This window comes from Anomaloglossus baeobatrachus, chromosome 7 (assembly GCF_048569485.1).
Source record: "Anomaloglossus baeobatrachus isolate aAnoBae1 chromosome 7, aAnoBae1.hap1, whole genome shotgun sequence".
Classification (NCBI taxonomy): Eukaryota; Metazoa; Chordata; class Amphibia; order Anura; family Aromobatidae; genus Anomaloglossus; species Anomaloglossus baeobatrachus.
In genome coordinates this window covers 297,073,587-297,101,030 of record NC_134359.1, presented here as the reverse complement: position 1 = coordinate 297,101,030, position 27,444 = coordinate 297,073,587, and the positions used below count along the sequence as shown (strand labels likewise).

At 50.1% G+C, this 27,444-nt stretch overlaps 1 protein-coding gene across 1 annotated transcript; it reads right to left on the bottom strand.

The window, feature by feature from the left end:
• Positions 1-2,163: 2,163 nt before the first annotated feature.
• Positions 2,164-26,151, bottom strand: LOC142246479 (natural cytotoxicity triggering receptor 3 ligand 1-like). The gene is made up of 6 exons (XM_075319541.1): positions 26,071-26,151; positions 21,446-21,775; positions 10,755-11,054; positions 4,378-4,488; positions 3,942-4,298; positions 2,164-3,163 (listed from the first exon to the last, which is right to left on the bottom strand). The coding sequence occupies exons 1-6, from the start codon at positions 26,108-26,110 to the stop codon at positions 2,976-2,978; spliced, it is 1,326 nt and encodes a 441-aa protein (XP_075175656.1). The 5' UTR covers positions 26,111-26,151; the 3' UTR covers positions 2,164-2,975.
• Between the last annotated feature and the right edge of the window lie 1,293 nt (positions 26,152-27,444).

Below are 27,444 nucleotides of genomic sequence, written 5' to 3'. Positions count from 1 at the left end.
TAGTCAGAGGTCATTCCTCGCGATGTATGACAGAGTGGCTATTAGGGGATTGTTGAATACATTTCATGCTGGAGGGTCACGTTTTATTTGAGGAGGACGATTCAGAGCTTCTGCTTCCCAATGGTATACATTTAACAGAAATTAGAGTGGATATATGTAGCGCCCCTGAAGCCATCAGGGAGCTACAAAGTACTGCATCCCTCACCAGGATGCAGGGCCTACCCCCAGGGACCCAGAAGACCAGTGCCGGTAACATCAAACACTCCAGATAATCCATGTCTTCCCCAACATTCCCCCATAGAATGGTACCAGGCTAGGGTTGGACCAATGGATGGCCGCCTAGAGGTGGAGCCAGTCCAGTTCACTAGTTGACCAAGTGGGAGCGGTAGACAGTGGACAGTCAGAACAGTCAGAACAGAGTGGACAGTCGGGACAAAGAGGAGTTAGAGTCTAGCAGAGACAGAGGAAGTGAGCAGAAGGGAGTCTGCAGTTGACAGTGAACGTGAGCAGACACGCTATAAATAATAAACCGAAGATCACCTTACTCACCACTGAGATGGCGCCAAATCAATTTGGTGGGATTTGGCGCCATCTCAGTGGTGAGTAAGGTGATCTTCGGTTTATTATTTGGTTCTTCTACATGTGCCCCTTTGTTTTTTTGCTTGCCACAGGGTCATAAACTTCTGACCTATATGACTGTGGACTGGGTGACATTCCTTATAGGCTTTATATATAGCTTTACTATTCATAGACCGGACACGTTCTCTTCACTGCTCTGGTACGCCATCTTGTGCACCGAACTGTTATTACACCCCATTTGTTCTTTTAACATTTTTTCAATAAAGATTATTTCTTTTATATTTTTCTCTCTGATTCTTCTTTGTGCGAATTGGTGGTATATTACTATTTGAATCAGGTTAATATCCATTTACTGTGACTCTGGGGTGGTGGCATGATCTCTCACTCTGAGTGACCACTGAAAACACTTCCTCTAGTCTGATATTTTTTTGGCTGAAAATTTGTCTTGAGGTATTCAGTGCAACTGATTTACTCACTGTGGTGTCAACTGGTTGCCAGTCTGGTTCTCTGGTACCTTCCTCCCCTGCACCAGTCTCTGTTAAGTGGGTCCCCGTGGTATAGAACGCTGGGGGTCCCCAGTCTGTGGTTTGTTCACCTCTTTCCGCCTGACGGCAGCATGAACCCTGTGAGGATGGAGTTTCTGGTCCTTTCTTCGGCTCTCCCGTTGCTACTGAGTCTTCGGATTCTTTAGGGTCAGCAAGGTCCTTGATGGTCCCCTTAGCAGTGCAGGTGTTAACAGGTCGGCTTGGAGCTCTTTCCTGTCCTAGGGTCCTGTACCCCGTCGGTGAGTAGCTCCGGGAGTACTCCACCGTACTCCACCGGCAGCTCCATCTCCTGGGTACCAGGTCACCGTCAACCCAAGTCAGGACATTGCTCAGTCACCTCTCCACACTCCCACCGTTAACTCTGTTCTCTTCTGACTACTCTCCAAAGTCTGCTCCTCCTTCCTGGTCAACTAGTGGACTGGATTGGCTCCACCTCTAGGCGGCCATGCATTGGTCCCACCCTAGCTGGGTACCATTCTATAGGGGATTTGTTGGGGTGACTGGGATTACCTGGGCTGTTGGTGTTACCGGCACTGGGGTTCTGGGTCCCTAAGGGGGTAGACCCTGCATCCTTGTGGAGATGTATAATCTTGTAGCATCCTGATGGTCCCAGGGGCGCTACACTACCGTCATATGGACTGCTGTAGAAGACATCCAGGAGGGGACCCCAAGCTGTTCTACACCACGGAGACCCACCAACCAAAAGACAGGTGCAGGGGAAGAAGCCACCAGGTCACTAAACCGGCACTGGGACTAAAGGGACCTGAAGGTGAAACCAGCCGGCCTTGGGTGACCAGTTACCACCAGAAAGTGAGTAAAGAACCAGTTGCACTGAAACCCTCTTGTGTGGCCTACCTTCTTCCGACACTTAACATATCTTTGTATTAGAAGTTAATTATTTGTTTGAATTTCACGTTATTTTCTGTGGGCGACAAAACTTTTGTCTTGCCAAAATCTGACCTTTCTGTGTTCATTAAATGATCAATATTTCAGCTTTGCACCAACTTTATTTTCATAACCTAAACCAAATTTGGGAGGGTTTCAGCTTTCAAAAGAGTAATTTATAAAACCAATGGATGAATTTAAAGTCTGGTTATAAGCTTTTATTTACATAATATGGATAAGCGACATAACTTTTGTCAGGGACTGTACATGGATTGAGCAGTTATGGGTTTATTGTGTCTCAGCAGTCTTTGGGGCATTCCAGTATTTTACTGAGTGCCCCCTGCCTCATGTGCCCCTTAATAAGGGGTTAATCCGGTTATCCCATGTAATTTCTCCCTCCTCCCTGTTTCATTGCAGCCAATGATTCTGTTCTCCTCCTCCTGCTTCCCTCCTTTATAAACCTTTTCCCTGCCTCTTCTGGTCTCTCCCCACTTTGTGGGACCCGGAGGCATCTGTCCCACCCTCCCTCTCTCTGTCAGCATTGATGGTTTTTGGTACAAAAGCTTACCTGCGCCGGGAGTCCAGCTGTAACACAACGATTTATACTGGTTTTGGCTTTCATAATGTATTAAGTCACAGCAGCGGTCAATACAACAATGCTGATAGTTTTTTGGTACAAAAGCTACATGTGCCAGGAGTCCAGCTGAGGCACAATGATTTGTCCTGGTTTACTGTGGTTCATTTCAGTGATTTTATTTTGAGATTTTATGCTCTGACCAACCAACATCCACTAAAAGTTGAGATTTGGTTAATAAATCTCCAAATAAAGAGAGTTCTGTTTTATATACCTGGGTCTGGTTTTTAATTACATGGGACGATTAGTTATGGGTCTGTTGGGTTTGAGTAGTCTTTGTCCTGCTGATGTCCGTGGGGGTACAGTGCGCTTCAACTGTGGGGGTGTAGAAGCTATAGTGGGGCAGATCGGGAATAACACGTCCAGCCTCTTGCCTCGAACTGAGGACTCTCTGATGAGAGGCGTTGCCTAAGACTGGCGTGGATGGGTGACGTCATGGAGTTGCCTGGAAGACACGAAATTCTTCCAATGTGTTTCGAAGGGTCCATCATTTTTCTTTGGGGAATGAGTGTCCGCAGACCTGTAAATTGTATATATACACAGATTATAATGAGTGGCAACCTGACTAATTGACTTAGTGAACTAAGATGCATTTGATTAGGAAGTGAAAGGCTAATAAAAACAATAGTATTTGCTGTGAGGACATTGTAAAATATGCAGGTGTGTTAGATAAAAGGGCGACTCAGCATCAAAGTGGGGGAGTTGGTTGTAGCGTGGGATAGGAATACTGCTAAAAATTAAATAATAAAAGAAAAAAAAGAAAAAGTAGGCTGTTTATGATGGTTGTAGACTGGGGGTGTAGATGAAGAGGGTGGAGACAGAAGACAAGGGAGGAATAGGGAAGATGGAGTGTGTAGTGATATGGAGAGTGGGAATAAAACATGGGGGGGTCATGGTTTCAGGAAGGGATAGGAATGGTGTTAGAAAAACAAAAAAGGGGGTGAGAGGGGAAAAGAAGGGAGGTAAGAAAAGAGGTCTTTGACCTTTCCCTGTGCCTGCGAGTTACAGTATTTTGATCTGGCTTAAGCAGCGTAGCTCAAAGTGCACCTGTGCAGGATCACAATACCGGCCTGTGTGGATGACGTAGGACGCATCATCCACACGGGGCTCAGAAGAAGAAGGAAGCTCACTGGTGGTGGCCACAGGTTAGAAGGGAAACACCTGGTGTTAGGTTCCCTTTAAGTTTATTTTCTAAGGAGAGGATATAGCTTACCGGTTAAGCCAACACTTTTTTTTCTACCTATTATCTGCCTCCAAACTCAAGTAAAGTAAGTTGACAAAGTAGCAGGATATCTCACCATAAATAGTTTTACAAGGAAACTTCTTGTCCTTATGTTGACCGGAGACCCCTCTACAGATGAAGTTCTCGTCTTTATGTCTCTCCATATGGGGGATGAAGCTCAGTGATGATGGATAGGGATGTCCCTCCCGCTGTGATTTGACCACATAGGACTTATCCTGTAAACTTTTCTCCTGTTCTGAATATCGTCTCATCTGGGACATCTGGATCTCCTGCTCCTCTCCAGCTCTTCTTATCAACCAATTCATCCACAGATCCTCGGGGGCGTTATCCACTGTGCAGTACAGGACGGCCTTCTCTCCAGCAATCAGCTTAGGAGGAGCCACAATGTCTCCTCCTGACAGTGGTGTGATATCTGTCACAGAATATTACAATGTTGGAATATTGCTTTAACTTATGTTTTAAGTCATAACACATTGTAATGTAATTATTACCTTGACTCTTCCTCAGTTTTCGTCTCCTCCACAGAACAGCAGTGATGATGACAATCATCAGTATAATCACAGAGACAGAACAGGCAGCGATGATCCCGGCCGAGCTTCTGTCTGTAGAAATGGAAGAAGATTCTGAAGGGTGGAGAAGAAGGACTATCTCATCATTAAGAAACCCTCATTATATTATCCATCTCATCTACGATGGGCTCCTGATAAGTCTTTGGCTTTGTGATGTTTTTTTGTTTCTATGGTAACGAAAGTTACATCACATGAAAGCCTTATGTGTCTAATATATGAAGTCAAAATTTTCTGTTTGTTGCTTATGGCAACAGTGTTCTACGCATGCGGGAAAACAAAGTGGCAGAGTCTAATGCGATATTCACAGCAATTGAGAGAAGACGAGGGATAAAATTCTTGTTTCTGAAAGGAAAGTCCACAAAGGATATTCATGGTGATATGTCGCAGACATTGGGGGATCAATACCCTTTATATTCCACAGTTAGGAACTGGGTTGTTAAATTTGACACCAATGATGAGGAATGTCCTGGACGCCCGAGAGTGGTTGTTGTTCCGGAGATCGTCGATGCTGTGCACAACCTCATACTGGAGAATCCACAAATTTCAGCTAAAGCAATAGCAGACATCATGGGGATTTCCCGTGAATGTGTTTGTGTCATTATCCATGAACATTTGGACATGAGGAAGCGATCAGCAAAGTGGGTCTCCAAATGTCTGACAACAGATCAGAGAAGCAGCGAGTGAAAACTTCCCAGTCCATTTGTCAGTGTTCCCGGACTGATAAGAACTTCCTGGATCCACTGGTCACTATGGATGAGACCTTGATTTATTTGTATGACCCTGAAAACAAGGAGCAGTCAAGAGTGGAGGCACAGTGGTTCTCCTCATCCAAAAAAGTTCAGGATGCAAAAATCAGCCACGAAGATGATGGCGTCTGTGTTCTGGGTTTAAGGAGGGCGTGCTGCTAGTGGACTACCTTCAAAAGGGTTCCACCATCAATGCAAGGTATTACATCGAAATTTTGAACCGATTGAAGGCAGCTCTGAAGGCCAAAAGGCACGACAAGCTGTCCAAAGGAATCTTATTTCTGCAAGACAACGCCTCCTCTCACACTGCACAAGCAAACACGGCAAACCTGGTAGAGCTAGGCTTCCAGCTGATTGACCACCCACCTTATTCACCAGAACTAGCTCCCTCCAACTATCATCTGTTTCCAAACCTGAAGAAACACCTCGAGGGTACCAAATTTCACACCATTTCTGATGCCATGGCTGGTACAGATGCCTGGTTTGAGGCACAACTGAAATTCTTCTTTTTGCTAGGTTTACAGAACTTGGAATACCGATGTAAGAAGCGTGTTGTCATCAGTGGAGAGTATGTGGAATAAATGTAAAGTTTCATCATCCTATCTCGTTTCTTTTTGGGTAAAGCCAAAGACTTATCAGCAGCCCCTCGTATATTATACAAGGCTGAAAGCCACAACACAGATAAAACTACAGCTCATTCCACTATTTCTTTCTTCAGGAAAATTATACAACACTGTGAGCACAAAAGAAATCACAACATGGAGAGTCGCCGCCATCATCAGTTCCTTCATAGACGAGGAATAGGTCCTCCTGTAGAGGCTGATGGAGGGAGGCATGGTGGACCGTGCAGGATAAGGTCTTGGCCTCTGGAGTCGGGGTGACTGTCACAGAACTCGTCACATTGTAGGTCGCATTTTTATTTTAATCCGGTTCTTTCATAAATAAATTGTTTGTTTTTATTCTATCTAAAGTCCATGTTGAACTTCACAGTTTGCCTAGGTTCTACTAAACCACCACTATGTATTTATTAACGTGTTAATACCCTTCCTAACTAGTGATGGGCAGAATCGCAGATATCTGGGATCGGCGTGACTAAGCAGACTTAAAAAAAAATTGGATCTAGCACCGAATTGATCCTGGATACTGGGCCAAATACCAGTCCCCATATAAAAGTCTATGGGGGTGCTTAAAAATGGTGGTGGAAGGGATAGGAGGATTGGAGCAAGCATGCTATACTTATTGAGTCTCCAGTACATCTGTAACTGTTCCCACAGTCGCTCACTCTTCTTCCGGGGCTGTTCATTTACTTTCATGTTCATTCACTGCTTTCCCCACCCACCGGCAGTCCCAGCGTATGTGATAGGTTTCAGTTAGTGTGGATTCGGGGTTAATAAACTGGTGAAAGATGGTGTTTTTAGTATTTTATTTCAAACACAGGATTTTTTCAGTGTTTTTCTTTTCACTTACAGATTAGTAATAGGGTTCTCATAGAAGCCTCCCATTACTAATCTAGGGCTTAGTTGCAGCTGTGGGCTGTTATTAACCCCTTATTATCTCAATTACCACCACACCAGGGCAATTGGGAAGAGCCGGTTAAAGTGCCAGGATTATCGCATCTACTGGATGCGGCAATCCTGGGCAGCTGCAAGCTGCTATTTTTAGGCTGGGGGGCCCAATAGGCATGGGTCTCCTCAGCCTAAGAATACCAGCCCCCAGCTGTTGGGCTTTATCATGGCTGGATATCAAAATTGGGGGGGGGACCGCATGCTGGTTTTTCAATTATTTATTTAAATAATTTTTTAAAATGCTGCACGCGGTTCCTCTTATTTTAATACACAGCCAAGATAAGTGTACGGCTGGGGGCTGCAGCATGTAGCCTTATGCTTTATCTGTGGTGGGTGTAAAGGGGGTGCAGCGCTCAGTCCACTCCAGACCTGCAGACCGATTGTATTTCCTGTTCGGTGTATTTAGTATTGCTTTATGTGTGTTATGGTAAATGGCCACAAGATGGCCACGGAGAGCTCTGCCACTTCCCTGATGCTGCTAGGCAGGAAAGGATTAGTGGGGTGGAGCACTGGGGAACAAAAAGGGGAGACAGGGAAGAAAGGACTGAAGAGTCCACAAGAGTCGAAGAGAGATACCACACCTGTGTAAGGTGAAGCCCCTGAAGGAGTAATTTCAACTCTCTGGGTCATATCCTGGCACCAGACACATGGGGTCCTGGTGAGAGTGTCGCGGGCGGCGGGGGCGCGCTGCTCGGCTACCGCTGCTGGCGCTCGGCTCCGGCTGCTGCTGCTCGATGGCTCGAGCGGTGGGCCGGATCCGGGGACTCGAGCTGCGTTCCGCGCCCGTGAGTGAAAAGGGGAATTGTTGTGGTTTGTGGATTGAGTCCGTGACGCCACCCACGGTTTATGGTGAAGGTGGGCACCACCGCTGCTGGTGACGGGGAGTGTTGTTATGGAGCAGCTGAGATGTTTTCCTCCTCCGTGAGTAGGGGCTGGTGGTCCCGGGGCCCGGTGAGGTGACGGGGTTGCAGGGCCTGTGAGGTGCAGGGTCGCGGGGACAGCGCGGCGCAGTGCCGGATGGCACTAGTGTACTCACTCAAACAATCAATGACAGAGTCTCTGGTAAACCAAAACGGCTGGATGGACGGATCCCGCAGCCGGCTGCTGTGGCTCCTCCCGGACAGTTGATGGCGGCTGTCTTTCCCTGCACCTGTGTCTGTGTTCGGCTCCAATGGCTTCCCAACGGTAGCCCGCTCCCCGGCGTACTGGTACCAGAGGAGCCCTGTTTGCCTGCAGGCGCTGGCCCTTGGATTCCTAGCTCTGGCGGTAGCTGTATTTCCTATGTTGGTTGGACGGTTGCCTTCTATCGGGTCTTGGGTGCTAGGAAACCCCTGGGGTTCCGGTCACTAACGGATTTGACTTTTAACGGTGGCTCCAAGCCTAGTCGGGGTCCGCAGGCCCTGCCTGTGTGTGCTGGCTTCACTTTGCTCCCCGGTTCGGTACCGGCGGGCCACCGCCCGACCCCGGTCCTACGGTTCCGCGTCGATTCGCCTCTCCTACAGAAGGCCACTACCGCCTGCCAACCTTGCTGTCAGTGCCGGGGCTCCAACCCAGACACTTGCAGTAGCTCCTGTCACTTTCACTGCTCACAACTCGACTCCTCCACTGCTACTCTGGACTGCACTGAACTGAACTGCCCTCTGCTTCCCGCCTCCAGGCCTGTGAACTCCTCAGTGGGTGGGGCCAACCGCATGGCTCCACCCCACCTGGTGTGGACTTCAGACCCTGGAGGGAGGCAACAAGGATTTTGTGTCTGACTGTTGTGTCTGTCTCGGGGTGTGGGGTGTGTTGTTGCAGTACCTGTGACGACCTGGCTAGTCCAGGGCGCCACATTCCCCCTTGGTTAAATGCAGAAAGTCCGCGGGCTACCGTCCATCACCGGGTTTATTTTTGCTTTTTGTAAACTGCAAAGATATAAAACATTTTAAACATCTTGCCTTACCAGAGGCACTTTCTTTAACGTTACTAACGGTAATATACATGTAAAACATTTTTTTATTAACAACGGATGGCTTCCGCTCTCCCACCCAAGCAACCTAGCCTTGATGCTGCCCCTAAGAAATAGGCAGCACCCCTTTACCCACAGTCCAGGTCACCTGAGCGGGAACAGGCACGGTAACTCGCGCCCGGCTGACATGTCAGGGGACCCCACGTCCAAGGGGGACCCCTAACCTCCGGAGGATCGCCACCGGTTGCGGTGGTGGTGGGCCTGGGCCATCCCTTTCCTCCAGGCCCATCCTCCAAATCTGCCTTTCCGGGGCAGCAACGGTCTCCATCAACTTATTTACAATCCCACAAGTTCGTGGGTGCCCTGCAAGTTCTCAGGCATGTCCATGAACAGTCTCTCATGCAAACGGTACACAAAGGGTCCCTCCGGGGACAACTTGCCGGCAACGGCCGGGCCAATCACGGTCAGAATCAAGTAAGTACACGGTTGATTATTTTTCATTCTTTCATAACGGTAATTAACGGTACTGACGGTCCCAACGGGGAACAACGGTGCAACGGAAGAACCGCTGCCTAGTCCACTTCCACCTCCTCCTCCGAAGTTGTCTCGCCCTCTGCTGCCAACATTGCAAACATCTGGTAGCAGGCCCGGTGGGAGGGGGCCGCTCGGTATCCATCCCCACCATCACGCGGGACATAGAAAGCCGCTGGCGCACTGTCGCTGGCACAGCTCGCACCCGCCTCCTCGGACTCCTAGACCGGTTCTGTATCGGGGCCGGAACTATCACTACCGGCCCCTCCTAACCAGGCATCTCCTCCTGGGCCGGGCCGTCTGCTGGGGCTCTCTTTCTCTTCGTGTCAGGTGGATCACTACCAGCCTTCAGGTATCTCAGGAAGACGCCTGCCATGATTAACCTAGGACTTAGTGGCAGCTATGGGCTGATGCCATTAACTCCTTATTACCCCGTTTGCCACCGCACCAGGGCAATTCGGGATGAGCCGGTAAAGTCCCGGGACTGTCGCATCTAATGGTTGCGGCAATTCCAGGCGGCTGCTGGCTGATATTGTTAGGCTGGGGTCTCCCCATAACGTGGAGCTCCCCATCCTGAGAATACCAGCCTTCAGCCGTGTGGCTTTACCCTGGCTGGTATCCAAATTGGGGGGGACCGCACGCCATTTTTTTAAAATTATTTATTTATTTATTGTACTGCACGATATAGACACGCCCACTGGTGGCTGTGATTGGTTGCAGTGAGACAGCTGTCAGTCAGCGTGGGGGCGGGTCTGGCTGCAACCAATCATAGGCGCCGGTGGGCGGGGAAAGCAGGGAATACGAGATTGAATAATGGGCGGCCGGCTTTTTCAAAAGAGGAAAAGCCGCCGGAGCAGTGTGACAGCTGTGCAGCGTCGCGCCCGTGATCGGTGAGTAGTGAGTATGAGAGAGGAGGGGAGAGGGAGGGAGAGGGGGGACAGAGACCAGGAGTGATTGTAAATGATTTCGATCGTTCTGCTGGACATGCTGAGCATGTGCAGTAGAACGTGACGAAATCCGTCAGCGGATTCCGCCACTTAGCGCATAGCGGCGGAAACCGCCACCATAGACAATCATTAGACACCGTGGTGGATTCCAACGGAATCCGTCATGGTGCGCTATTTTAACAACACGAAAAACGCTACATGCAGCGTTCCTTCCGCCCGACACAGCGTCAAAATAACGACGCTGCGTCGTGCAGCGGATGCAACGCAAGACCATCTGTTGCTATCCGTAGCTAATAGAAGTCTATGAGGAGTATAACGGTTACCGTAATTCCTCAAGGCTGCGGATAGCAACGGAAGCCGTCCAACGCAAGTGTGAAAGTAGCCTTAGTGATAAGTGGCCAAACGTGGGACAAGCCTTCTTCTTTGGTAGATGATGGATCCAGAGGTGGAACTTGTATCTAACTAGCAGTCATTGCAATTCTTGATGAAATGCAATAAAGGATGGATATACAAAATAAAAGTCAATAAAACATCTGGGGATGACATATTCATAGTACCTTACCCTGATACACCAGCTGGAAGTCTACCTGGAGCGGTTCCTGTAGATACATATGTTGGACTCTACATGAGAAGATCCGCTCTCTGTCCTCCTCAGTGGGGGTGATGGTCACGGTGCTGTTCACACTATAGGTTCTGTCCGGGTTCCTCTGGGGTTGATCTAAAGTAACATTACTCAGCCTCTCTGAGCCCCTGAACCATTTAACCTCAATGTCTATAGGGAAGAATCCGGTGGCGGAGCAGCGCAGGACACTCTCTGCATTCACTATGACAGTTCTACGTGTGATGGCCACCTGCGGAGGAGCTGAGAAAGGCAAGAACAAAACATTATTAATGTATGGACATAGGTGACTGTATATGAAGAGTCAGGTCCTAATGTTGGATGGTTGATACAAAAGATGGTGCATGGAGTTTATTTCAGTTTTTTTCAGGTCTACTGCAAGAGTAACATAAAGATCCTGAGAAAAATGTATAAACGACAGTCCAAGTCTATCCTCTACCGTCTGCCCCTGCTGTCCTCAAAATCTAAGTTGGCTCTTCAGCAATAACTCATAGCTACTAGCCAGCACCATCTTGGTCTTGTCCATCCTTCTGGCCCATCCTAAAAGTTACATAGACACGCCAGTCTTGATGAATGCTAACTATTACGCTTAGAAATGTTCCTTATCTTAATACATAACTGATCTATTCTTTAAACCTCTTTCCTATTGGTACTAATTTGCAAATAAGTTGCAGTATTATGGAGGTTATATATAGCAGTGTAATGAGTGTCCTTTCAATGAGGAGTATTAAGGACATGCCAGATACTTTTCATGTAATCTATAACGCACTTGTGATGCCTGAATCTTCACAAGTCTTAAATAATTGTACATGTTCATTTTCTTTTATCAGTTCCCAAATGCATATTTGCATTTTATTGACTCCTACTGTCTGAAGTCAGTTGATTAATTGTCATTGAGTTCAATCAGACCAAGATCCAAGCACAATCTTCCGTATAAATTGAGGCCTAGCTACGGGGAAGGGACTTGTGCAGATGTTGTCTCTGAGGTTGAGGAGCCCATTTCTACCTACAGTATATACAGTACCTAGTACAGGGGTCTCAAACTCGGCTGGGTGTATGGGCCGCACAGAGGAAAAAAAATAATTTGAGGGGCCGCATTCTTTGCAAGACAAAGTGACATTTTTATTGGTACCATATATAATATATTTTATTGTTTTTTACACACCTTGGGATCACTGATTTTGAACATTTTCACTTGTTCATTATAGCAAACGTGCACATTCTGTGTTTAAATATAAACATTTTTTTTTTTACATTTTATCCCTTTCTTGTAACTAATAGTCTTACAATTAGCACTATATAGAAATTTTGACCAACATCTTATAGTAATGTTCCCCATATTGTTGTAACGTGCCTATCCTTGTCCCCTTGTAGTATTGTGCTCCATCCCTCAGTAATGTGCCCACCCTAGTCCTCATCCTAAAGTAATGTTGCCCATCCTTGTCCCCATTTTGTAGTAATGTGTTCATCCTTGTCCCCATGTTATAATAATGTGTTCATCCTTGTCCCCATTCCATAGTAATGTCCCCAATCTATAGTAATGTGTCCATCCTTGTCCCCATCTTATAGTAATGTTCCCCATCCTTGTCCCCTTGTAGCAATGTCCCCATTTTATAGTACTGTCCCCATTCTATAGTAATGTGCCCATCCTTTAGTAATGTCCCCAGCATTATCCCTATTCTATAGAAATGTTTCCCATCCTTGTCCCCTTGTAGTAATGTCCCTATCCTACAGTAATGTGCCCACCTTGTCCCCATCCTGTAGTAATGTCCCCATCCTATAGTACTGTGCCTATCCTAGTCCCCATCCTATAGTAATGTGCCCATCCTAGTCCCCATCCTATAGTACTGTGCCCATCTTAGTCCCCATCCTATAGTAATGTGCCCATCCTAGTCCCCATCCTATAGTCATGTGCCCACCTTGTCCCCATTCTATAGTCATGTGCCCATCCTAATCCCTATCCTATAGTAATGTGCCCATCCTAGTCCCTATCCTATAGTAATGTCCCCATACTATAGTAATAATGTCCCCATCCAATAGTATTGTGTCCATCCTTGTAATGTCCCAATCCTATAGTAATGTCCCCCATCCTATAGTAATGTCCCCAGCCTTATCCCCATCCCATAGTAATGTGCGCACTTTGTCCCCATCCTGTAGTAATGGGTCAGCAGCTCCCCTCACCTTCCACAGACGCCGGAGTGAAGCTGAGGGGGCGGTCTCCGGCTCTAGAGGGGGCGGGTGAAACACAAGTCATCCAGCTCCAGCCAATGATCAGGGCTACAGCTGCACTGATCTTGTCTGGATTTCAATGTTTCAGCGATTTTTAATGGCTGAAACATTAGTGGCTGTGATTGGCTGAGCGGCGTTCGTCAGCCAATCACAGCTTCCGTAGGTCCGGGGAGGAGACACCACCCCTCCTGAGGTCCCCTCCTCCCCGAATCTAAGGTATTTGCAGCGATCGCAGCCACCGGGGCTGCGATTTCGCCATGACATACCAGGTACGTCATGGGTCCTTAAGTACCATGGAGCCATAACGTACCCAGTACGTCATAGGTCGCTAACGTCCAACACACACACACACACCCACACACACACACCATTCTTCTCACCTGTCCCGCGCTCCCTCCGCTGCCTCATCTCTGCTTCGTGCGGCCCCAGGCCCGTGCCCCCGGTCACTATCGCGGCAGCTGCAGTGTCACTGTCACTGATTTATATGAGATGATTGTATTGCCGGCGCGAGAGCGCAGCACTAGCAACACATTCATCTGACATAAAGTGCAGACAGTGGCTGCGGCCCCTGCACCTGCCGCGATAGTGACCAGGGGCACGGGCCTGGGGGCCGCACGAAGCATCCTGAGGGGCCGCGTGTTTGAGACCCCTGACCTAGTAAAACTGTACATTGTGATGAGTTATTGGACTGAAAAGGGCTTATATACTGTTCTTGCACAGGGGCCCTCTTCTATCTGTGTCCTCCAGTGCTCCTGTGTACGGCTCTCATGCTCTTCTGACATTCTTAGAACACTCAAATCTGTCCACTCCCACCATATAACACAAGAGACACTCTCACAAATCGCTAAACCATCTTTTCATTCTCTAGTGTCATGCTCGCCGCCATGGATGGTACTGTGGTAAGCAAAAGTAGAACCACTAGACCACAGGGGGACCCCGGCCCTACACTTTTAGTGGGAGGGCTGGACTCAGCGCCCACTGCGATTCGGATGCCAGGTGCTACTCCCAGGGCGGGGACTGGGACTGTGGCAGCCGACCCCAGGGCAGGGGCAGACACTGGAGAAGACAGGGCTGAGTCTCAAGTGTAAACAGGGACCAGGAAGGTAGCAGAGGCAGATGGCACGGCCAGGGCAGGCAGGCACAGGCTCTGGTGTGACAAGAGCCACGGTGATGACTAAGGCTGGTGGAACAGCCAGGACGGATGGGCACAGTCTCTGGTGTGGCATGGGCCACTGGGGTAGCTGAGGCAGGAGGCACGGCCAAGGCTGACAGGCACAGTTCCTGGTGTGGCTAGGGCCACCAAAGTAGTTGAGGCTGAAGGCACAGCCGGGATAGACGAGCACAGTCTCTGTTGTGGTTTGGGCCAACAGGGCAGCTTAGGCTGGAGGCATAGCCAGGATAGACGAGCACAGTCCCCAGTCTGGAGAGGACCATCGAGGTAGGTGAGGCTGGAGGCACATCTGGGATGGACAGGCACACTTTCTGGGGTGGCAAGGGCCACCGGGATAGTTGAAGCTGGAGGCATGTGTGACGCCCTGGGCAAGCCAGGGGTCACAGGTCAATACACCACCACACCCTACACCCCAGTTAGGAACACCAAAGCTACCAAAATCCTTGTTGCCTTCCTCCAGGAGCTGGTGTTCACACCAGGGGGTGGGTCAGGCGGTTGGCTCCGCCCACTGAGGAGTTCACAGCCCTGGAGGCGGGAAGAACCAGGCAGATGAGTGTGAGAGCTTGAAGTAGAAGGAGTTGAAGTCTAGCTGAGTGCTAGAGTGGAGGAGTAAACAGTGGAGTGAGGAAAGTGAAGTGAAGTGGAAGAAAGTGGTAGCAAAGCTAAAGAGAAGAGCTGAAGTGACAGGAGTAAAGCCTGAAGTTGGTCCGGCTGTGTGCCAGGACAGTGTCAGCAAGGTCAGCAGACGGCGGTGATTGTCTGGAGGGGTGACTGCTCGGAGGTTTCTGGAAGGACCGCGGACGGGTAGTGGCCCGGCGGTCTGGAGCAGTATACAAAGGACAGTCAGCACCAGGGCAGTGGCCTTTCGGATCCCGGCAAGGCTAGGAGTCGCCATAATTTGCCAAATCCGTCAGTGAAGGGGACGACTGTCTCCCAACAACCAAGTCCCGATAGAAGGCAACAGTCCAACCGTAACGGAGAGACACCGCCACCGCCAGGGCACCAGTTTCTCAGGGCCAGCGCCTGCGGTCAAAGTAGGGCTCCTCCGGCCCATATCCAAGCCGGGGAGCGGGTTACCGGTGGGAACCCATCGCAACCATCATCATCTTAGGTGCAGGAAAAGGGACCGTCACCGTCAACTACTGGGGAAAAGCAAGTGCAGCCGTCCGTGGGAACACGGCTTTCCAGCCGTGTGTTTTACCGAGAACTCTGTCATCGTCTCAGGCTGAGTGAGTACCACAGTGCCGCAAGGCACAGCGCTGCCCCCGCGTCCCTGCGCCCACCAGGCCCTGCATCTCCCACCTCATCACTGGGCCCCGGGATCACCAACCCCTAGCCACGGAGGGGCAACACAACAACTGGCTGCTCCATACCATCCTTCCCGGGATCCCCATACCGAGCAGCGGTGGTGTCAACAAATCACCACAACCGTGGGTGGCGTCACGGACAATAACCAATCCCCACACCCAAAATCCCCTTTCACTCATGGGCGAGGAGCGCCGCTAGAGTCCCCGGGATCCGGCCCATCGCTCGAGCCACCGAGCAGCAGCAGGCCGCAGCAGCCGCGGCAGCCGGACCCGAGTAGCAGTGGGAGAGCGCGGCGTCCCCTCCTCCGCCCGCGACAAGTTGGCGTCACGAACAGGATCTTACCGCTCTGCCGTTGGGTAGAGGTGCGCCTTGTGACCGCCGGAGGTATCCGGCTGAAAAATTTCAGAAGTCGCCATCTTTGGCGCGAAAAGTTCCCGCTCGAGCGTCTTCTCGAGTAGCAGAGGCGTGAAGGCCAAAACCCCGCCCCAATAGAGGAGGGGCCGGAAAGAAGCTAAGGGGGACGCGATGGCGGTTGGCTGCATGTGAACGCAGCTATAAAAGCAGAGACGCCAGGACTCTGCAGCAATACTGGGTTCCTGGAAGGCACGATTGCCAAGATGTACAACCCAACTCTCAACGAGGAAGCCCCCGCGCCCGGCACGGCGACGTGGTTGAGGGACCGGACCGTCCCGCTGAGTAATCGTCTGCAGGCCCAGATGCAACTCCTCCTGGAGGAGTGGGAGACCGACATAGCGGATGTGGTGGCTGCTATGTGGAGACGCGAGGTAGAAGAGGATTTGGAGGAGCGGGTAAGCGACCCACGCCCCTGTATTCCTGAGGGATCGGCCATTGGAGCTGAGGGGCCCGGCCGGCTTCCGCTCACCCTGCCTCTCTCCCCGCTACCCGTGATAGCTGCTGCCGTTCCGCCATTAGGCCCGCTACCTGCCCAACCGGTAGCGATACCCTGCCCAGCCGCTCCGGCGGACCAGCCGGCTGCAGATGTCCGGGACGTCCCTGAAGTACACCAGGGGGAACCGCTAGAACCGCGGCCCCTTAACAGCGTGGTGCCAGAAGTCCCAGTAGAGACTGTGCCAGACCCTGAGCCCGGGACCGTGGCCTGGATGAGGGCCCGGGTGATTCAGTTCCACCAGCGTCAGCGGGAACAAATCCTCCAAATGATGGAGCAGTGGACCAGCGAGGTGGAGATGCTGACTACGACTGCCCCGAGGTACGGAGGGGGAATGGATGTAGCAGAGTCGACTGGTGTCCCACGTCCCTATGTCCTACCTGGACCGGCCGCTGCGGCTGAGGGGCCCGGCCTAGTCTCTGCCTATGCATCACCCTTGCCGTTACTTATGGGGCGCCTCAGTGTAAGCTCGCCTGATTTGCTGCTCCGTGCTACCGCAGAAGGGGCTGAAGTGCTGGATGCTGGAGGCCAGGAGGCTGCGGCAGCTGGCGGTGACCCGCCTGACGCAGGAATAGGAGATGATGATTCCGGCCCCAGCCCCGGGTCCGCTGCTGAGTTGGAAGAGGCAATGGAGCGTGCCCGTTATGTCGGAGGTCCAATGGTCTACCACACCCCGTGTACCGGTGGAAATGGGTACCGGGTGCCCCTGTCACAGCAGGCATGTCAGTGCATGTTTGATGTGCTGGTGGAGGGTGATGGATCCGCTTTAGCTGAATACCCGGAGTAGGGCAGCGGATGCCCGCTGCAGCAGTCCCCGTTGGGACCACCACTGAGTTATTTTGTTTGTTTGCAAAAATGATGATAAGATGATTACCGAAGCTTCACCAGATTGTCTACAGTGATTTGCAACCGGCCGTTGCCGGCACCATTGTCCCCGTGGGAACCGTTTAAAAAGTTGCATGGAGAACTTTCCATGGACAAGCCCGTGAACTTGCAGGGCAACCACAAACGTTAGTGGCTTGTAAATAAGTTGTTTTACCGTTTTCGCAGTGCCGCCTCCGGAGAGGCAGGTTGGAGGGAGGGCCCTCAGCAGAGCAGGCTGGGGCCCAGCCACCACAGAAACCGGTGGCTACCCTCTGGAGGGGAAGGACAGATCCCGCTCGGGTAACTTGTGCTGGACTTGGGTCAAGGGGTGCTGCCTGGGTTTTAGGGGCAGCATCAGGGCCAGGTTGCTTGGGTGGGAGAGAGCGGAAACCGTAACCGTAAACCGTTCTGCAACGTTTAAGAAATGTGCCTCCCGTTGTGGGATGATGTTATGCATTAAAATGTTACCGTTTACCTTTTTATACTTTACATAAAATAAAACCGGTGTTGGACGGGCAGCCCGCGGACGGTCTGCATTTTGCTAAGTGGGAATGTGACGCCCTGGGCAAGCCAGGGGTCACAGGTCATCACACCACCACACCCTACACCCCAGTTAGGAACACCAAAGCTACCAAAATCCTTGTTGCCTTCCTCCAGGAGCTGGTGTTCACACCAGGGGGTGGGCCAGGCGGTTGGCTCCACCCACCGAGGAGTTCACAGCCCTGGAGGTGGGAAGAACCAGGCAGATGAGTGTGAGAGCTTGAAGTAGAAGGAGTTGAAGTCTAGCTGAGTGCTAGAGTGGAGGAGTAAACAGTGGAGTGAGGAAAGTGAAGTGGAAGAAAGTGGTAGCAAAGCTAAAGAGAAGAGCTGAAGTGACAGGAGTAAAGCCTGAAGTTGGTCCGGCTGTGTGCCAGGACAGTGTCAGCAAGGTCAGCAGACGGCGGTGATTGTCTGGAGGGGTGACTGCTCGGAGGTTTCTGGAAGGACCACGGACGGGTAGTGGCCCGGCGGTCTGGAGCAGTATACAAAGGACAGTCAGCACCAGGGCAGGGGCCTTTCGGATCCCGGCAAGGCTAGGAGTCGCCATAATTTGCCAAATCCGTCAGTGAAGGGGACGACTGTCTCCCAACAACCAAGTCCCGATAGAAGGCAACAGTCCAACCGTAACGGAGAGACACCGCCACCGCCAGGGCACCAGTTTCTCAGGGCCAGCGCCTGCGGGCAAAGTAGGGCTCCTCCGGCCCATATCCAAGCCGGGGAGTGGGTTACCGGTGGGAACCCATCGCAACCAACATCAACTTAGGTGCAGGACAGAGGGACCGTCACCGTCTGGGGAAAGCAAGTGCAGCCGTCCGTGGGAACCGTCTTTCCAGCCGTGTGTTTTACCGAGAACTGTGTCATCGTCTCAGGCTGAGTGAGTACCACAGTGCCGCAAGGCACAGCGCTGCCCCCGCGTCCCTGCGCCCACCAGGCCCTGCATCTCCCACCTCATCACTGGGCCCCGGGATCACCAACCCCTACCCACGGAGGGGCAACACAACAACTGGCTGCTCCATACCATCCTTCCCGGGATCCCCATACCGAGCAGCGGTGGTGTCAACAAATCACCACAACCGTGGGTGGCGTCACGGACAATAACCAATCCCCACACCCAAAATCCCCTTTCACTCACGGGCAAGGAGCGCCGCTAGAGTCCCCGGGATCCGGCCCATCGCTCGAGCCACCGAGCAGCAGCAGGCCGCAGCAGCCGGACCCGAGTAGCAGTGGGAGAGCGCGGCGTCCCCTCCTCCGCCCGTGACACATGGCCAAGGCATGCAGGCAGGGACACTGGCAATGACAGGTAGGGACCAACAGGACTGAGTGGATGGGACAGACAAGAGGATGTGATAACTAGTTAGCTGGAGTACCGGATACTTACTAGCTAAGCCAAGGTGTTGATCTGGCAACTCCCCTAGTGGGAGCTTGCCATAAATTTCCAGTGCCTCTCAGTAATAGGCTGGGAGGTACTTCCTGGGAGTGGCGCACTGGCCCTTTAAGATAGGAGTAGTGGCGTACGTACACTCCTTAGGAGTGCTTCCGGAGATGCTGTGACCCATGCACAGACTCCGGGAGGCAGGAGGAGGACAACCCACGTGGAGGAGAGGCAGGGATGCCGGGCAATGTGGAAGGGCCCAGCTACGGTGGTGAGTCAGAGCGTATCCCTGCAGAAGAACAAGGAATGCAGGGACGCAGTGTTAAATCTAGCTTACTTGTTGCAAGAGATATGTTTTTTTACTCTGATCTTCCTGTCATGGTAGAGACAGGGAAGTACCAAGTGAACACCAAAATAAAAAGGGAAGGGAAACTGTTTCTAGGGAAGGGGGAGATAATGACTCCTGACTAAACCTACCGCTGGCCCCTGGCTTCCCTCACCACCCTAGACAGGTTCTGCACCTATGCCTCGAGTAGGATATCTGACCCTGGCTAACCCTGAAATTGGGCCTATGTAGGGAACAGATCGGATGAGCACCACTAAGCTCTAAAGAAAACACATGGAATACAAACAGGTGCGTGAACAAATAATTTTTCTCCAGATGACAACAACAACAAAGTTTCTCCACATTAATCTAAGCCGACTGCTTGCACTGAAGATTTGTTAAAGGTATTAGACCACTCACCAGCAGAGACCAGAAGGGAATGAGAATTTTTAAGGACACAAAGGGAAATGCTGATGAAGAAAACTGAAAGGATGAGGAACTCCGCAGGGTTCTAAAGGAAAGGTATAAACCCCAAGCAGAGGAGATACATAAGATACCATATACACCAAGCAGAAATATTAGAAGGTCAGGGAGCAAGTGGCGCAGCAAAACGCTGTTACCTTCTATAGCCAGACACCACAGGATTGTCTGTCATCCATGACACACCTGTGACACTGTCTTGTACTAATACATTTAACCCCTTTCCTGCTGCACACAGAAGCCCTGATAACCTCATTAACGTTCAGTGCATGCCATCTCCTTTAACTGTGCCCTTTGGAATGCCAGACTTGTATGTTACAAACTCCCCTACATCCACAACTTCTTTCTTTCAAATTCTCAAAATTCTCTTTTGGCTCTTACAGAAACTTGTATCCAGAAGTTGGACACCTCCTGCACTGCTGTTCTCTCATATGGTAAACTAAATTTTACACATACCCCCAGTCCTGAGACAGACAAGATGGGAGTGTTGGTCTTCTGCTTTCAACAAAATGTGTTTTTTAGGTCCTTCACCCCAGTACCTCACATGTTCCCCCAACTTTTGAGGTTCACACTCTCAGACTTTTCCAGCCCTTCTCCCTGCGATTGGCCCTTGGTATCACCCTCTGGGCACCCGACCCCCATCAGTTCCTTCGATCCCTTTGCTACCTGGATTCCTCACTTTCTATCTTGTGACATTCCCACTCTCATCATGGGGGACTTTAACATCCCAGTTGATAAACGCTTCCCCATCTACCACTCATCTTTCGTCTCTACAATCTCTCTCAGCCTTTCACAGGCAACTAACTCTGTAGACATGAGGACAAGAATATGCTGGACCTGGTCTTCTCCCGACTCTGCTCAGTGCATGATCTTGCTAACTCCCCTCTCCCGCTCTCTGACCACAACCTTCTTTCCTTCTATACCAATATATAATCTATCCTGAATGTTTTATTTTTGTAGAGCAGCTACACCGATGCCTCCACTCTGTGCCAGTCATTGCACTGGTTACCTATCTGCTACATAGTACAAAATATAGCTTGTCGCTCTCTCCCAAAAGCTCTCCACAGTTCTGCTCTAGACTACATTGTCTCCCTCATCTCTGTCTACCGTTTTACCCGGCCTCTCGATTTCACAAATTACCTAAGACTAACAAACTCAATAATTGAAAACTCCCAGTCTTGTCTCCAAAACGTCTCTCGAGCTGCACCAGCTCTTGGGAATAAGTAGGGTACGAGTCATCACCAGTGAACAGTAATGATATAGAAAGTATGTGATAGGCACTTGCTATCTTCGGTTAGTAGATAATAAATATATCCAGATGGTCTCTATCCGTATCACTATGTTCAAAATGCTACAGTTTTCAAAATACAAAGCACTCTATTGGATGTCAGTGCTCAATAAGATAAAGGGATAGACATGTCAAGTCATGATACCTCACCTCGAATGTCCAACCAAACCTCATTCTTCTTCTCCTCAGACTTGTAGATCACTGAGCACTTGTATCTTCCACCATTAGTTATTTGTACATTAGAAATAGTCAGATTAGCAATCCCGATTGTTAATGCCTCTGTGCTCAGGGAATATCTGGGAGATGTTGTCTTTACAGTGATTTTATAGCTCAAAATTTCCTTATCTAGAAATTGCCAAAGTATTGTGAGATGATTGGGATCTACAGGAGGTTTGTCCACTTTGAACGTGCAAGGAACCCGAGCATCAGATCCCAGCCTGGCAACATTTACGGATGGTCCGGTCAGTTCCAGCGACAACACTGTAAATAACAACAGATAAAGACCATTAATGATCAAGTTGTCAATGCACACACAATACGACATTAATTGGACAGTAACCTTTCATTGCTGTTTCTTATTTATTTTAAAGAGGTTTTCCACTACTTTTATAGTGATGACCTATTTTAAGGAGAGGTCATCGATGTCCGAAACTCCGCATTCCTGCCCATCAGCTGTTCTCAGTGCCGCCACCGGTAGTAGGTGTTTGGAAATGCTCAGTTCTGGAGCTGCCTCGCCTTCTGATAGCGCCCATAGACAGGTACTGCACATCTGCCTCCTATTGATTTGAATCAGTATCAGTTGACAGAGCAGCTCTGGAACTGAGCATATCCGTTTCCCTGCTGCCGGAGCCAGCACCAAGAAGAGCTGATCGGCGGGGCTGCCGGGTGTTAGACCACGGCCAATTAGACATTGATGACCCATCCTAAGGATACGCCATCAATGTAAAAATAATGGATAACCTTTTTAAATGACTTTAAATATTAGTGTCAAGGTTGGGAATTTAGGGAATTCCGCAAATTGGGTTTTTCAGGGTCACAGAGACGGAGTTCAAATCGATCTGCGCAGATGTATGTGTGCCGTCCTGGCAAAACCAGGGTGTCACAGAGGTCTGCATCTATCTTTTTGGTGCAGATCTCACTCTCCCTTGGGGAGTTTCCCACACAGAAACACACCAGCCAATAGGGCCCCACTCACCCCCTCCCCAGGAAAAGGGAGGGGGGCGAGAGGAGCTTAATAAGAGCAGAGCAGAGTTTGAACTAAAAGCAGTCTGCAGCAGGGGAGAAGTCTGGAAGCAGCTATGTTGGGAGCTAGGGAGAGTAGCAGTAAGGGCCTCAGGAATAGGCCAGCCGCTTGTGGGTACCCGAAGTGGACTGGGAGAGGGTAGGGGCCCCCCCGGTGCCAGCTGTCGGGACCCTGTCCGGACCTGTGCACGGAGCAGATACAGACACAGAGCTCAGGCAGGAGAACAACACCTGAATTACACACACGTCGTCACAGCATCCGTGGGCACCAGTTACCAGCAATTTGGTTAATTCCTGGACTCGTGTCAGTTATTGCTTTATACTGTGAGTACTCCTGCACCACCCGGTCCAAGCCGTGGACTGCACCCGTCCCTCCCCAATCCACAACTCCCAATTGGGCCCCGGGACTACACCTCCCCTACCCGTGGAGGGGATTCCACCTTGCTGCCCCACACCACCAGTCCCGGGCACGGTCCCCAGAGGCAGCGACAGTGCGACCATCTCATCACCGCAACCCACGGGTGGCGTCACGGACAATTCCCCTGTACATAATCCCCTTTTTACTGTGGAGCCTGGGATCACAGACCGGGTCACGCCAACGTACACCTACAAAAGTGACCCCTTGGCCCGGATCTGAGTACCCCCTATCCCTGGGCGACACAAATGTAGGAGGAAAAAATAACCACACAGAGACATGTCTCTATTTGGGAGAAGCTCAATGGTTTTCTGATCCGTATATTATAAAATACACACAGTTATTCAGTTCAACATTGTCCCTGATTGGTCAATGATAACCAGCAATGTCCATATAGTACGTCATCAGCCTGTTTCTGGCTTCTTAATACCAGTTTGAACCAGCTACTGAATACTTCTTTGTTAACACGTTGCTGAGGAAGAACGAGGAGTCAACCTCCCACATCTCACATCCCATATCTCACATGGTGAGAACTAACTGATTACAGATTCTCTAAAGGCCGCTTTACACGCTGCGATATCGCTAGTGTGGGTACCCGCCCCCATCTGTTGTGCAACACGGGCAAATCGCTGCCCGTGCCGCACAACATCGCCCAGACCCGTCACACATACTTACCTGCCCGGCGACGTCGTTGTGACCGGAGAACCGCTTCCTTTCTAAGGGGGCGGTTTGTTCAGCGTCACAGCAACGTCACAGCTGCGTCACTGAACCGCCGCCCAATAGAAGCGGAGGGGCGGAGATGAGTGGGACGTAACATCCCGCCCACCTCCTTCCTTCCGCATAGCGGCCGGGAGGCAGGTAAGGAGAGGTTCCTCGTTCCTGCGGCGTCACACATAGCGATGTGTGCTGCCGCAGGAACCAGGAACAACTTCGCTACTGCTGCAGTAACGATATTTGAGAATGGACCCCCATGTCACTGATGAGCGATTTTGCACGTTTTTGTGATGATGCAAAATCGCTCATAGGTGTCACACACAACGGCATCGCTAATGCGGCCGGATGTGCGTCACAAATTCCGTGACCCCCAACGACTTCGCATTAGCGATGTCGTAGCGTGTAAAGCCCCCTTTAGTATATTCTAAATACCTCTTTGTTCATTGTTCATTTTGGCTTGATTATTTAGTTAACACATTCCTGATCACACATCTTAAAGTTATAATGGCGTCTATGCGATTGTCATACAGACATACAGATAATTATGCAACGACATCCATGCTTTGATTATTTACACACACACAGATAAACTTATTACATCTGGACCAACGGCCTACAGCTCAGCAGGCCTACCCTCAGATTAGCGTTTTCATGGTGTACATCAGTGTTCTCCAATTCCAGTCCTTAAAGAGGACCAACCAGCAGGATTTTGCTATGAGGTAAAGAAAACCCACCAGAAAAAAAGCCACCAGCCAACACAGGCCAAAATGGCAGATGCACTCGCAGGATACAGCCAGCCCCCTGATAAAGGTATGGGTATCACAGGTGCAGAATACTGACGTGACAACCACTCACAGCCTACCAACTCATGTATTAAACATCCACACTAATGAGGTTTTACATAGGGTGCCAGTCACACAGGTACGTGCAATACACAGTGTCTGGCTTACCTGTGTTGGCTGGTGGCTTTTTTTCTGGTGAGTTTTTTTTTTCTTTGAATTTATGTCCTTTTCGGTGAATTATTTCAAATATAGTGTAGGGACTCGTAAGCGTAGCGACCCTTGACGTTTTGGTTACGAGCTTATGTATTTTGGCCAAAATATGAACGAATACCTCACATTAATGATCATTTTATATCATTTTCTATTGCACAATTTTCTGCAGGATGCAGCCGGGCCCTCTGGGGTGTCTGTCCTGTGTGCTAGTGCACTTTCATAGTGCCGGCCAGTCCGCCTGATCTAATAGTATGAGCGTCATCAATAGGCTGTAAGCCAGACACTGTACATTGCACGTACCTGTGTAACTGGTGCAATACCAGCAGCCTCCCCCCCATGAGTTTGTAGGCTGTGAGTGGTTGTCTCACTGGTATTCTGCACCTGTGTTACCCATAGCTTTATCATGGGGGGCCGGCTGTATCCTGCGAGTGCATTTGCCATTTTGACCTGTGGCTTTTTTTCTGTTGAGTTTTTTTGATTTTTTATTTTCTGAATTAATGTCCTTTTCAGTGAATTAATTTATACGAGGTGCAGGCAGCACCATACAGGCAGTAAGATGCTGATTGCAGGCATACCTGTTATAGAAAGATCTGATGCTTGGTTGCAGAAATATCTTTAATCAAATTACAAAAATGCACTGCACTCTGATTGATGTGTGCATTGGGGACAGGCCTTTGTGGGTCGGATCCTAGCTTTTATTCCTCCTCCGGCGTCCTCCTGGCTTGCCCCCTTTTCTTTATTTGAATATTACGCTGTGCCGCCATTGCTGTTGTTGGCAGTGCACGCGTATTGCCACAGTATTCAGGTCTTCATTAAAATGGCGCCGGAGTCCACCATTGTGCGCACCGCGATCTTTGGCGCCATTTTATTGAAAACACTGCGGTGAAGACTATGAGAGGCATTGGCGCATGCACAGATGTAAAAAAAAATCTGCGCACGCGCCGATGCTTCTCAGTCTTCACCGCAGTGTGTTCAATATAATGGAGCCGAAGATCACGGTACACGCATGCACGGATTCTGGCGCCATTTGAATGATCTGTAAATACTTTCTCAGTCTTCCAGCGCTGAAGCTTTTCTTCTGGTTATCAGCCCCTCCGTGTATTACCCTCCTATTCTCTACATCTACATTTATGAGATGATACGAAATCCACTAAAGGATGAGTGGAAACTGTGTCTCAAATAACAATAAACTTTATTTTATAATTATAAAATGACAAGATATCACTATGATAATGGGGACAGAGAAACGACCACCAATGATAATAATAGAGAGACAAGTGACATGAACACTTGTAAGCTAAAAGAGCAATTCTCTCCTGTGCCAATAGTGCTAGGGTGATAAACTAACCTCTAGTATATACATGGAATGGCGCCATTACATATGGATATAGAGTAGAGGAAGCACTGACCTGACAGACAGCGGAGCAGGAGGCAGAGGAAGGTCTTCATGGATTTCTCCTAGTTCACAGATCACTCCTGTACTTTCTCGCTCTCCCCAGAATGTGACTCCCTGATTCCCGAAATCATCTGACTCGTCATCATTAAAAAAGCAAATAAAGTTCTCAACAAAGTCAACATTTCACAAAGCAAATATGCTATTGCCTTATTCCCTGCACAGAACAAAGGTTCAACAATTCCAAAAAACCTTTCACTTTCTATTTTCTATAATTCCATTTTCTGTGAAATCTGAACCTATAGGGCAATGAAATGTGGCGCCCCTGACCTGGTCAGGTACCACTGAGTACTGCACCCATACTGGGGACAGTACAATACAGGTAATCCAGAAGGCTGACCGAGGTGTGACTACACAGGCGCATAGTGATCAGGTCTCACACATGTACCTTTGGGAGGACCCCTGGGGATCCCAGGAGGGGGCAAAGCCTTCACCTCCACTGGAATAGTGGAGGGGGCCAAAAGCCTCCATCTCCACTCAAGGGGTGTGGTAAGAGAGCCTGGTTGCTAGGTGGCGTAGGCAAGAACAGGAGAGGAGGAGCAGTGAGCCGGTTTAGTGCAGAGTCCAGGGAGCTCCGAGGAGAGCAGACCCCTGGGGCTGTTGCAGTCTAACAGCGCCCGCGCAGTGGCTACCGACGGGGGAGAACGGTCACCTAGGAGTGCTACCCGAAATCCATCTTCAGCTAAAGAGAGAGCACGGAGTGGGAAGTAAGGAGACTGCTAGGGAGTACCAGGCCCAAACGGGCGGCAGATCCCGGAGCGGGGATAGATCTACCTTTCCTCGCTAAACCTGCCGGTGTGGGGCCCTCAAAGCCCACACCACAACACCCAAAAGCCGCAGCCACGTAGCCACAGTTAGGGCCCATAGTTCACAGGAGGCAAGCAGCTGGAGTGATCTGGTCCAGGCGACAAGCAAACGGCAACCAAACGAAGGGGAGAGAGGCTTCAGCAACTTCCCTGGGTGACCCCCATAGGGACTAAAAGTCGGGGTTACCCCAAACCACCAAGGGCTAAGGAAGGCGAGTCGGTAGTCACCATCATCAGTCAGCCTGAAGGATACCTGGTTCCAGCCTGGTTCATCCCAGCTACGCCCGGGTTACTCACCCTGCCATCAACTGTGAGTAAAACCCCTGAAAGACATCCTGCTTGTGTGGAGTTATTCTGCGCCTTGTGGTTCTACACACCTACACAGGGCCCTGGGGCTTGCCTCACTCTCAGGAGGCTATTACAACTAACTGCACCCACCATCAGCCCCAGGCATCCCTTAACCTGCAGTGGCGGTCCCCACTGACCGCAATTCTGAGAGTGGCGTCACGATAATCCTACAAGAA